Source organism: Dama dama, chromosome 11 (assembly GCF_033118175.1).
Source record: "Dama dama isolate Ldn47 chromosome 11, ASM3311817v1, whole genome shotgun sequence".
Classification (NCBI taxonomy): Eukaryota; Metazoa; Chordata; class Mammalia; order Artiodactyla; family Cervidae; genus Dama; species Dama dama.
This window is the reverse complement of record NC_083691.1, coordinates 65,877,680-65,891,325: the sequence shown is the minus strand read 5'-3', so window position 1 is coordinate 65,891,325 and position 13,646 is coordinate 65,877,680. Positions and strand designations below refer to the sequence as shown.

At 38.3% G+C, this 13,646-nt stretch overlaps 1 protein-coding gene across 2 annotated transcripts in view; it reads right to left on the bottom strand.

Moving 5' to 3' along the window:
- Positions 1–1,883: 1,883 nt before the first annotated feature.
- EFEMP1 (EGF containing fibulin extracellular matrix protein 1) overlaps positions 1,884–13,646 on the bottom strand; it is a 71,210-nt gene continuing 59,447 nt past the window's right edge. For both annotated transcript variants that reach the window (XM_061155408.1, XM_061155409.1), the window contains exons 8-11: positions 13,277–13,396; positions 8,829–8,952; positions 8,554–8,749; positions 1,884–2,506 (exon numbers count right to left, since the gene is read on the bottom strand). In XM_061155408.1, the coding sequence (XP_061011391.1) occupies positions 2,345–2,506; positions 8,554–8,749; positions 8,829–8,952; positions 13,277–13,396 (602 nt within the window). In that variant the 3' untranslated portion in view covers positions 1,884–2,344. The remainder of the gene's footprint in view (positions 2,507–8,553; positions 8,750–8,828; positions 8,953–13,276; positions 13,397–13,646) is intronic.

Sequence of the window (13,646 nt, the reverse complement as noted above, 5' to 3'; positions counted from 1 at the left end):
CTGAGGACAATTGTACCTGTAAAATGACTCATGTGTTAGTTTCTTTCAGGATTTTGCTTCTGTGAATAAAATTTATTTTTCACTTGCTCTTCCTTTTAGTTAAAAATGAAACTAAAAATGGGTGATTTAGACTGTAATCAGTTTCCTTTTGTACTCCAGATACAAAGAAATTGCAGGTGGAAACAACCTATCAACTATAGCCTATCAACTGATGAATGGATAAACAAATGGGGTATATTTATACAATGGAATATCACTCAGTCATAAAAAGGAGTAAAATACTTACATATGTTACAACATGGCTGAACTTTGAGGACATTATGCTAAGTGAAAGAAGCCAGACACAAACAGAAATCTATTGTATGATTCTAGTTGGATGAAACATCTAGAATAGGCAAATTTGGAGAGACAGAAAGTAGACAAGTGGTAACTCCCACCAAAGCTTGTGGGAAGGGGGAATAATGAGTGACTGCTAATGGGTATGGACTTTATTTTTGAGTGATGGACATGTTACAAAACTAGGTAGTAGTCATATTTGCATAATATTGTAATATACTAAAAGCCACTGAATTGCACACTGTAAAATGGTGTGTTTTATACATATTTTACTATTAAAAAGAAGAAAAGGGATTGCATCAGTGACACTTTATCAACCCTTTTTATGTGTTTATGATTTGTGAATAGGACTAGGTGTTGGGATGAAAGGGAAACCATCTTGTTTGCAGTTAATGGCTTCTGTAGGTCCAAAAAAATATATACACAAAACACATTATTATTTTATCATAGATTATATTTAAATTATATAAGTATATAAATTATAATGTATAAAATATTTGTAGAATATATTATTGTGTGTGCTTAGTCACTCAGTTGTGTCCGACTCTGCAACCCCGTGGATTGCAGTCTGCCAGGCTTTTGTCCATGGGGATTATCCAGGCAAGAATACTAGATTGGGTTGCCATGCCCTCCTCCAGGGGGTCTTCCCAACCCAGGGATCGAACCCAGGCCTCCCACATTGCAGGGGGATTCTTTTACTGACTGAGCCACCAGGGAATACTGGGGTGGGTAGCCTATCCATTCTCCAGAGAATCTTCCTCACCCAGAAATTGGAACTGGGGTCTCCTGCCTTGCAGGTGGATTCTTTACCAGCTGAGCTACCAGGGAAGCCAGAAGTATATATAACCTATTCAGGGGCTTCCCAGGTGGCACAATGCAAGAGGTGCAAGAGATGTGAGTTCAATCCTTGGGCCGGGAAGATCCCCTGGGGTAGGAAATGGCAACCCGCTCCAGTATTCTTGCCTGAAAAATTCCATGGACAGAGAAGCCTGGTGGCTTACATTCCATGGGGTCACAAAGAATTAGATACAACTGAGCAACTGAGCACACAGACACATTTTAACACATAGATTATATGTACTTCTATAATTATATATATTTTAGAGGTGGGGGTAGAAGGTCAGGACTTATGCATGTCACCAGAACCTGACCATGCTGGCACCCTGATCTTGGACTTCCAGCCTCCAGACTGTGAGAAATAAATTTATGTTGTTTATAAGCCACTCGGTTAGTCTATAGTATTTTGTCATAGCAACTTAAACTGACTAGTACACCAAGTGTGCTTCTTCTGGTCAACTCCAAAGTGGTTTAGAAATGAATTTGTTTTCTCATCTCTTCCCCATAGATTTCTCAATATAATAATTTTCTAGGGGATATCTTATTCATTGTGGGAATTTTGCTTGCTGTTTTTGTTTATAATCATAACAAAAATTTCTGAAAAAATGTAAAATATAGAAACTACTATACTATGTGATAGTGATTTATTACTCTGTAATAAACAACTACATTTAGACTGATCATAAAAGTAAAAACCAACACAAATATCCTCATTTTCTAAAGAAATATATCTTTATTGACTTTTTCCATTTTCTTACAAAGCAGTTAAAATCTCATTCTTGAACTTGCATGCTGTTCAATGTGGCTGTCTCCTTATGAGACTGTCAGTGGCGCTGTGGTCAGTTTCCCTAAGCACCACCGAAGACAATCATTGCGTGGTCCCACTTTTCCAGAAAAGAATCCAAGTTTCAGTAGAAAGAGTATGCTTAGCTCTCTTGAAGAAGACCAGTTTAGTGGATTAATGTCTAATTTACATACAGTAAGAAAGACAACCTTTGAATCTTTACAGATTAAATGCCCACTTTATACCATGGTGTAGTTGTTTGAATTATTCATGAGTGTACAGTATATAGATGTAGATGGACTAGATATGTCTATAAATAAAATAGTGCTTTAAGATAACAATATTCTTTGGCTGGTTTAAATGCCTACAGTCGACTCTTTAAAAACACTAAAATGAAAATGGCCCCACTATTATTGTCAATCTTAACACTGAACTAGTGCGGAAGGTTCCTATACTGTTGACTGTCAGCATCTCCAGGTCCACTATATATTCTCTTGGTCCTGATAGCGACTTCACCAGCACAAGCATTGCACTTACAGGACTTGTTTGCTAAAATGAAAGAAAAATGAGGGAGTGAGAGAATAATTTTTCCTCTATTGGAGTTTCCATTATTTGTGAATACACTTCCTTATAAGAATTAGGGGAAGAATTCTGAGGTAGGATTAAAGTCACTACTTAGTCCATTCTTGGTTATAATCCTTCTTGAATCTTGTCTCTTGTCCACACAGTCATTAGTTTCAGATATAGGGACATGTTTTTTTGACAGTTCTTTGTTTTCTTTCATCTCTCTGTGTTAATTTTTCTCTTCACTTTTATTGAGTAGTTATATCAATAAAACTTCCCTGGTGGCTCAGATGGGGTAAAGCATCTGCCTACAATGTGGGAGACCTGGGTTCAATCCCTGGGTCAAGAAGATCTCCTGGAAAATGGAATGGCAACCCACTCCAGTATTCTTGCCACCCCCCCAAAAAAAGGGGCTCAAAGAAATATTTTGGAGAAGGAAATGGCAACCTACTCCAGTACTCTTGCCTGGAAAATCCTATGGACGGAGAAGGCTACAGTCCATGGGGTCTCAAAGAGTCAGACATGACTGAGTGACTTAACTTTATATCAATAAGAGACTGCAGTTCAAGTGAGAATGACTCATTATAGAGACTGCAGTTTATGTGAGAATCTGATATTTTTTGGACTGATAAAAAAAGTTGTCACCTTTCACTTCTCACCATTGTGGATCTGTTTATATTCTAATAGGTGAAGAGATATATATATAGTTAGTTTCAATAGAATGTGGCAAATGCTAAGATATGTGGGGATATGCAGGGTTACATGAAGATACATAGAGGCATATGTATGTGTATGTGTTAGTTGCTCAATCGTATCTGACCCCATGGGCTGCAGTCTGATAGGCTCCTCTGTCCACAGAATTTTGCAGGCAAGAATACTGCAGTGGGTTGCTATTCCCTTCTCTAGGGGATCTTTCAGACCCAGGGATTAAACTTGGGTCTCTTGCATTGCAGGCAGATTCTGTACCACTTGAGCCACCAGGGAAGTCCATATTGAGGTGTATACACACAGGGAAAAAGAGAGGGACTCTGAAGCATTAAGGGAAGGCCTTTGATTGCTAGAGGACAGTCACTGAGAATAATTGGGAGTTTTGTAAAGAAGAATGTTCTAGAGAAATGGATGCAGTTTCATTTTGATGGACAATATGATGGGTACTGGAGACTCCAGAGAGATCAGTTTGGACAGGCAGGCAGGCAGATGTGTGGATCTGGATGCCAAGAGGAGGGCAGGGATAGAAACAATGGGTTAGGACTTTCGCTGTCACTTCAATTGTGTGTGTGCTAAGTTGCTTCAGTTGTGTCCGACCCTTTGTGACCCTATGGACTGTAGCCTGCCAGGCTCTTCTGTCCATGGGATTCTCCAGGCAAGCACACCAGAGTGGGTTGCCATGCCTTCCTCCAGGGTATCTTCCCGACCCAGGGATGGAACCTGAGTCTCTCATGTCTCTTGAATTGGCAGGCGGGTTCTTTAATACTAGCACTACCTGGGGAACCCAGTCACTTCAACAGATAGACATTAAACCAAGGGAGAAAATGTACACATGATAATAATGGGTCCAGGAGAGGCCAACATTTAAGGATGGGCAGAAGAAAAACCATCGAAGGAAGCTGAGAAGAAATAGATAATTAAGTAGAAAACAGATGAACAGCAAGAAGTGCCCAATAGAGCAGGGGAGGATGAGGATGACTAGAACTGAAAAATGCCTCTGAATATAGCAGTATGGATGCTGTTGGTGGCTTTTTTTCCAGAGCAAATTTCAGTAAGATAGTAGGAATAGAAGGCGGAAGAATAACTAGGAAGTGAGAAAGTAGAGACTGTGATTACAGACTATGCTTTAAGAACCTTGGCTAGGAAGGGAGAACAGAGAGAGGAGGCAACATCTAGAGGGAAAACAAGTTGGATATGTAGGAGGTATATTGGAATTTAATAGGGTAAGTTCCCAAAGGAAATGGAATGAAGAATACAGGGGTGAGTTGGCCAAGAAGGATAGAAGGGGGACACATGGAGTTAAATTTGCAAGGGATAGGATGATAAGTTCAAATAATTCATGACTGTTGGTTTCAGTGGTTTCAGAAGAGTAGGAGGTGAGTTCACCTACTGAAAATGAAGGGTGACTCCATGGACATGAATTTGAGCAAGCTCCAGGAGTTGTTGATGGACCGGGAGACCTGGCGTGCTGCAGTCCATGGGGTTGCAAAGAGTCGGACATGACTGAGCAACTGAACTGAAGTGCTTAAAGAGTATGGGGACATTTGCAATCAGCCACTGAAGAGAAGGAACACAAAGGAACAAAGGAAGTAGGAGGATTGTTGAGCATACTGAGGACACATCTGAAGATTTAAAATATTACCAATCTGTGCTGACGAGGTGGGTATGAAAATAGATATGGATTATGTGATTGATCTAGGGTTGCTGGACAAGGAGTGGAGGTGCTGGTGACAGCAGTTCAAGGGTCCACCAAGAAGTTGTAGGCTGTGAGAAAATGGGGGATGAGGGGTCAGAGGACTAACATCACTTTGAGGGTAAAGTGAGGGCATGAAAGAAGAGAATCAGTCCCTGAGGGGATCACTGGAGACGAAGCTTCCAGTGTGGAACTGTTCTGAATGATAAAAGTGTCCATCATGTGGCTATGGGGTGGTGGCAGGGTGACATGAAGCTGAAGTTCATGGGAGATGACATGGCTCCCGTGTCATTTGTAGGCTAAGGTCCGGATAACTATAATAGTGCCCAAGTCTGAGTGAATTGAATCTTACCCACTCCCTACACACTCCCTGAGTGAGCTCATCCATAGCCATGGCTTCAAGTATGACAAATCTGCCAGTGACTTTAAAGTCTATACTATGAATTCCAAGCCCACATATCCAATACGTTACTCAGATTTACTTGGAAGTCTCAAGGCAACCAGTACTCCATGTGTCCAAACTGAACTCCTTGGCTTCCTCTCCACACTAACTCCTTCCTTATCTCAGTAAATGGTCCCACCATCTACTGTTGCTCAAGACAGAAACTTGGAGATTATCCATGATGTTTCACCCCCCTTCACCTCCCCATAAAAAACGGCTTACCAAGTCATGTAGTTCTTCGTATATTATCATAAATCTGTCCACTTCTTTTGGACACACTGCTACCACCCTAGACCCCCATCTTTTGAATTACTGGTCTCTCCATTTCATTTTTGCTCCACTTCAATCCAGGCTCTACAGTGTAGCCACGGTTTCTTTCTTTCTTTTTTTAATGAAAATCTGATAGCAACTCCTCTTCTTGAAACCCTTAGTATGGTCTGTCATGCATTATGTGATATAGGCCCTGCTCATCTCTCCAGGCTTCTCTCAAATCACTCTGACTATAGCACCTGGAGTTGCAGATCAACTTGTCTGCTTTTTATTCCGTCCATTTGCTAGTCTCTAACTGCTAGTCTTTAGTTTAAATCTATTTCCAGGAAGCTCCCAGACCACTGCTATCTTGGTTGGGGTGGACATGTAGTGTATTCATGAGGAATTTGTCACGTTTAGTTGAAACATTCAGCACACTTGTGAACACTTGTTCAATGTCTTGACCATAAGCCCTACTGGGGCCAAAACTGGTTTGGTTATATCACCGCTCTATCTCTAGAACTTAGCATGGTACTTGCCTCTTATAGGTAACAGTGATACCTTGAAGGTGTTGATTGAATTAATTCATTCATTTAAAAATATTTTTGAGCACCTGCAAAATGCCAGGTACCATTCATTCTATGTGCTGTACATGGAAAAGTGAACAGATAATGTCTCTGCTCATTGTCCTCACACTGTAGTAAGTGACACAGACAAATAACTATTATGGAAGGTGGTGCTAGGGGTTATCAACAAAAATAAGTCTCAGTGAGGGAGGACAGATATTGGTTGGTGTGGGTGAAGGATGGTATTCTACCTTCAATTTCATGTATTACTTCTTTCTAATGTGTTCACTTTTCTAAGGAAGATTTTCTCAGTATTCTCCCAAAAGGAATATAAATAAAATCCTATATCCCTCAGATTCTTTCAAGGATAAGGTCCAGTCTCATCCTTATCAAGAAGACTCCTAGTTCTTTGATGTCTTATACCATGGAATTAAACACAATTAAACACTGCTGCTGTTTTCATAGGTGTTAACTATGCCACAAAGTAATATTTAAAGCTCTTTGATATAAGGAACTGTGTATTACATACACCTAGAGTGGAACTGAGCATATAATAAGTGTTTAATTAATGCCTGCTGATTGTAAATGGCCTCAGCACAATGGAATTTCAGTGAAGACATCTTGTAGGATTTGATACAATGACTTTTTGAATTATGTGATAAGTAGTCTTGAAATATCTTTTTATTTTAAGTGCTTCTTTTTGGTTTTCAAATAGTATTTAACCTGGGATTATAAAAGTTGACTATTTTATATCATTCGTTAAAAGGGATTTTACTTGAGAAAAATACTGTGTTTATATTTGACAATATCAAGTTGATAAGTGCACTGATATGAATCATAAAACTTTAATAGTGCCATGTTTATTGAAAAAACATGCAGGAACTTTGCATAACTATTTGTTGATACTCCTAGGAAATTTTTTTTCTTAAATTATACCTAAGAGTTCCAAATGGAAAATTATTTTTAAAGCAGATTTTAAGATGAACCTATTTTGTTGCTATGGGTTACAAATAATGTGATTTCTTTGGGATAAAATTATTAAATTGTTATTATTTGAACTGTGTGAAGTTCCTTTAAAGTAAATTTCTTATAAATATCTAGTGTATCTCAAATTTAAAGCATCAAATGTTAAATAAGTTTATTTTTAGTTATTAGAAAAAAGAATAGTAACAGATTGTATTTGGGTTGGGTTTTTCTCTTCAGAAGTTGGTCATGAGAAATTAATCATTTCTAATTTACTGGCAAAGAAACAGAATCACATAATTCTGGAGCTGGAAGGGAACTTAATATATCAAAGAACAGGATAAACGTGTAAACATTAAAAATCTGTAAACTCTACCACAAGGATGAATTTCCCAATTTACTTTTCATATTCTCAAAATGAAATATTGACCTTAAAATTCGATTAAAAATGAAGAGTGCCCAAAGGAGTTTTGAGAAAATTGTAACTGGATGAATAACATCCTTAACATGAAACAGTTACCGTAACCCTGCAAACTGGTTGGTGGGGTGCCATCATTTTCACATGAAGTGGTGAGCCATATTTAAAATGTCAAAATTTTAACCTAAAATGAACTTGCTAAGATTTTGCAGGGGGACTGGACTGCTGAGACATTGGAGTCAGGAAGATCTGCTGGGAAACCCCTGGAGGGATTAGAGAGGAGCTAAGAGCCAGTTTAAAGGAAGAGAGTCAGGGACATGAGGAAGACACTGTGAAGAAAGAAATAGAAGAATTCAGAGAAAGATTTCATATAGGCAATGAAAGAAAAGGAAAACATAAAGATGACCTCACATTGCCTTCCTGGAAATTTGCAAGAATGGTACAACTTATTGGTTGTATACATGGTACAAGGGTGGGAGGTTGAGGTCACTTCTCAGATACTTCTGGGTCTTAGTTTTGGTGCAAATGTAAATAATCTTGTGGATGTAACAATAAGGAATTCAGGGTTTTTGAAAAGTTCTGTAGGAATTAGTTTTTCTATGTCCAATTAAATAGCTATCACTGATTTGTAGTATCTATTTAGTGTGTGTGTGTGTGTGTGTGTGTGTGTGCACGCGCGCGCGCACGCAGGCGGGCTTGTATTTTGGTGGTCACATATAACTCTGTTAGAGTCTATAATTTTTATCTGAGTGAATTTAGAGAAGCTATTTCATCTCCCTGGGTCTCACTTTTCTGTAAAATATGGAGATAAATATTAATCTTACCAAGTACCAATATTACCAAGAGGATTATGAGATAATGCATACAGGAAGGCCTTACACAATGCCTGCACATAAAAACTCTTTAAATGTTGGCTTTCTTTCCAAGTGAATTACTATCAAACAACAACAAACTTGAACCATTCTCAGCTAAGGTTGCCCTCAGGATACTTACTCTTAGGTAGAACTCTCCATTTTCATTTCCAGATTTAATCCGAAAAGTGTTGATAGTGTTGGCATAAATGGTTGTGGCCTGTATTTGGAAGATGTCTGATGGTACAGACCTATCAGATCGAATGCTCATGTATTTGTAGACGATGGATTGAGGAAGTTCTCTGCACATTGCGTTTGAAACTGGGCAAACACATCGGCTGCAGAGACAAAAGTATTCACTGTTAGGCTTGGTAAAATCAGAAGATTCTCAGTTTCAAAAGTTCTGGTTTTTCTTACTTCTCTGATGTTAGAACATAGGGATCTTGACAAGGATTTCGTGGGTAACAACGGAAGCCGCCATGATAATTCCAACACATTTCATCTTCCCGACATTCATTTGTGGTCTCACACTCATTTATATCTGTAGAGATGCAGAGTCAAAGAGTTTACTGATATAAGTAAATTGCCTAAGTGGCAGATGCCAGTTTGCCACCAGAAGGAGGTATATGAGAATCTGGACTGTTTAATTTGATTTTACACCTAAAACTTGGTGGGACCTGAATTCATTGCATTTAAATCAGAACAGACGTAGTGAAACCATTCTCGACAGATTAATATGTGTCATTTCATCGTATTTTATCAAGCATCTATTATTCATCTGTTGAATTCAAAGCCAAATTCTAGGCCATTGCTTAAATAAAAGTGAGACACCACTTCTTGGGGGATTAGGGAAGGCTGAAGGAAGGAGGAGCCCTCTCAACTTGGCCTAGAAAAGGTGGTGGTTAGATAGGATTTTTATCATGGAGGTGGGGAGGGCCTTCCAGTGTGAGAAAGCAGCAAACAAAAACTGGAGATGGAAGTTTGTTGTCAGGCTCAGGAGCTTGAAGAGAGGGAAAAGCTAGAATGTGGTTTCGATAAGTTGTAGCATGCTGCTGGATAGTTGGTGCTCTGGGAGTGGGTTACACTGTTCTTAAGAAGCTGTTTACAGGAACAGAAATGAAGCTATGAAGCATTCCAGCATGCGAAAGTGAAAGTTGCTCGGTTGTGTCTGACTTTGCAACCCAATGGACTATACAATCCATGGAATTCTCCAGGCCAGAGTACTGGAGTGGGTAGCTGTTCCCTCCACCAGGGGATCTCCCCAACTCAGGGATTGAACCCAGGTCTCCCACACTGTGGGAAGATTCTTTACCAGCTGAGCCACAAGGGAAGCCCAAGAATACTAGAGTGGGTGGCCTATCCCTTCTCCAGCAGACCTTCCAGAACAAGAAATCAAACCAGGGTCTCCTGCATTGCAGGCAGATTCTTTATCAGCTGAGCTACCAGGGAAGCCCATTGAATGTGGCTATTTAAAGATCATGGGGAAGAAGAGGAATTAAGGAAGGGGTTGTCAGCAGTGAGAAGCAACCCAGGAAAATGCTGTTCAAGGAGGTCAGAACAGAGAGAGTCTCAAGAAGGAGGGTTGTGGAAAGGTCAGAATGGACAAAGACTGAGTTTAGATTTGGGAATCAAGAGTTCCCAGATGACATCTGAGAGAACAGTTTCTCCAGAGAACCATTACATTTACAACAATGACAAAAGTTACATTAATATGCACACCCTTATGTGTGCCTCTCTTTACACTTAAATAATGATAAGATTTTATCCAATATAAGTCTTTTCTGAATCATTCCTTCCACACAATCAGATATTTTCATTTATTAATTTATATATTCCATAAATAATTTACTGAATTCTTATTAACAAGGCAGTCATAGCCTAGTTGCTGGGATGTGATCTCTTTCTTCTCTCTGAATTCTTATATCTCATTTTTCCTCTTTTGGGGCCTTTATTGGTTTCTGCTTTGCATTATTGAAATCTGCATGTTTGTTTCAATCCTTCTATTAGCTTGTAAATTCCTGGAGAGTAAGCACCATCGTGCACATCTTTTTATCCCTTTTCACATAGCATGACTGCACTGGAGGCACCTGGATTTTAGCAAATATTAAACTGAATGCGAGAGTTGGACTATAAAGAAAGCTGAGCACCAAAGAATTGATGCTTTTGAACTGTGGTGTTGGAGAAGACTCTTGAGAGTCCCTTGGATTGCAAGGAGATCCAACCAGTCCATCCTAAAGATCAGTCCTGGGTGTTCATTGGAAGGACTGATGTTGAAGCTGAAACTCCAATATTTTGGCCACCTGATGTGAAGAGCTGACTCATTTGAAAAGATCCTGATGCTGGGAAAGATTGAGGGTAGGAGGAGAAGGGGATGACAGAGGATGAGATGGTTGGATGGCATCACTGACTCAATGGACATGAGTTTGGGTAAACTCAGGGAGTTGGTGATGGACAGGGAGGCCTGGAGTGCTGTGGTTCATGGGGTCACAAAGAGTTGGACACGACTGAGCGACTGAACTGACTGACTGACTGAAACTGAACTAAGTTGTTCTTCACACAACATGTGGAGATTGTGAGAAAGATATCTCTATTTGGCATGAAGGAAAAACAAATAAGGGTTAAGTGGCTGACACAAGTGTATACAGATAGTGACAGGCATCTTTCCACCACAGGCACTGCATCTTCTAAATGAGAATAATTCCATTCTTTGTCTTTGGAGAAAAAAAAATTTTCTTTCAGCTTCCAAACTGGCAAGAGCTATCTGGAACCCAAGAGGAGACTGGAAAAGCCATGCAGTTTCCAAGAGCCAGTTACAAAAAGTATCTTCTTTTGGACTGGCTATGGCTAAAGAAAGAACTTAGATTCCTCAGAAGAAATCATAGCTGACTTGTCCTTTGAATATTTTTCACTTTTTTGAAAAATAAAGATGCTGCTTAACTACAGGACTGGTTTGTTATATGGAGTTCAAAAGTGGCAAAAGGAAACTTTATGTAGTAATTTTATTTATTACTTCCAGTAATTTACAGCCTAGCATAATCAGCTCCTTAATCATTTTGGAAGGTTTTTCAGAAATGATTAATAGTATTAAAATATTTCATGAGTGTGTCTGTGTATCTGAGTATTCTCTCTTTCTGTTTCTCTTCCTCACCACTGTCCCTTTCCCTCCCGACACCAACCAGCACATACACAGACAGTTTTCATTTTTGCAAGACTGTGGAAATGAGAACAGTTATTTCATCCCCCAAATAAACTTTTTAGGGGAAGGTGAGAATCGAAACTCTTTTGGTATTAATTTAACCTGTGAACTGTTGGGAAGGGATGCTTTCAGTGGGGTAAACCAGTTGTTTTATATCTTAAAAGAATGGTCTCTGTCACAAAAAATGTTTTAGTTTAACAAATATTCTTCAAGATATAACACTGATGAATCCCTTATTTGCAATTCCACTGCATTTCACCTTCATCATAACAGATACAAATGTTTCCATATAAATAAAGTAGGCAGGTAACTGAGTGTTAACTTGTTTCTGTCTTTTGCTGGGTATCAAGTCCACTTTTTGATTTAAAAAACACATAGATATTTGTTTGAAGGACTCCAGGGAAATTGGTTAAGATAACCCTCTGGCTAACATTTTCCTGCATGTAATATTCATGTTAAAAGTCTCAATTAGAGTTCAGAAAATAAAACCTTTGGAATGCAATGTTTTTCCACAATTAACATTACAGAGTCTCTAGTAACCTTGAAAGGGGTAGAAAGATGTTACTTGTGTAATGAACTACATTCTGATTATACTCATGTTTTGTGGTTAGATTCTAGTTGAATAATCACATGCATGCTATAAAGAATCAGGTAATAGATGTTCCTGTGAGTTAATATTTCCCTGCAAAATCATGATGCAGACTAAGAATCTTATCTCCTTTCCTTAGATATTTTCTTTTCTTAGCAGAATTTTACTGTCCTTCTAGAAAAAAATTTGCTAGGTCATTTATATTGCTAGGTAAATTTCATAAAACTATCTTGAATTTTCCAGGCTTTATAGCTTATAGTCTTTCTGTGTATTATTCCATTTTATTCCCTCAACTCCCTTTTCCAAATGAGAAAGTTCAGACTCAGAGAAGTCTGATAATTTGTTAAAATTGTATAGATAGAATGTCATATAGTTGGGTCTTCAACAGATTTTGTGTCTTCAAATTCAGTCATTTTTTTTCACTTATTTATATAAACATGTGTTTGTACCAAATTTTCCAGGATTTTCAAATCTTTCAGAGAAATTCTGAAATTATCCTATGTAGGGAGCTGCATCTTCTACCTATATGTCACTATGAAGATCACCTGAATATTTATTTTAAAACTGGATCGAAAGACACTAGCTATTTTTAGATTAATAGTTTCTTTTTTTGACTGAAGAATTCAGGCACATTTTAATACACATGATGCTGATTTTGTTAACACATGTTACTATCCAGTTTATAATCCTGATGTTTTAGAGAACTGAGATCTTTTTGAGGTACACCTAACCACACATTAAGCTTATGTTCTACACTGAAATTCATGGTGAAATATTTTAATAATTGAATCATTTTTGGTGGATGATTAGAGGATGTATATCATAGGAATTATGTAGGCTATTTAGAAGGCACATTCATATTTTATTAAAATTATTTCTATTTTAAGAAAAAAATTATTACTTTAAATTTCAAAGAAAGATAACACTGAATATCCTCTTTATGAGGTGTGCATGTCTCATGACCAGCAGGGGAGAAAAGAGCTCAAATTGTAAAAAATGAGAGTCTGTGGTGGAGATTCCAACAATTCCTCCCTGCTTTTCTTGGTTAAAACTTAACAGATCTGAAAACGATAAACTTACCCTGACATGTTCTACCTCTCACCACCTGGTATCCTTGGGGGCACATACATGAGAATTTCCCAGGTTCGTTTACACACTGATACTGACACAGGTAGCTTGAAGTTCTGCATTCATCAATGTCTGTTGAACCAGACAAAAGCAACAACATAGAGCTGAACACTTACATGTCATTATTTTGGTAATTTTTTTAAAAAAACATTGCAATCTCTAAAACAGAAATGCAATACTTTATAAGAGGCTCAAATGCAAGTTCTAACAATATCAGCTTATTTCTCATGGAACTTCACAGAGCAGAAAATTTTCTTACCATCAGTTTTACTCAATTACTGCTGACACTTTGGCAAATCCTGGAACTAACCATCCTAGCTGA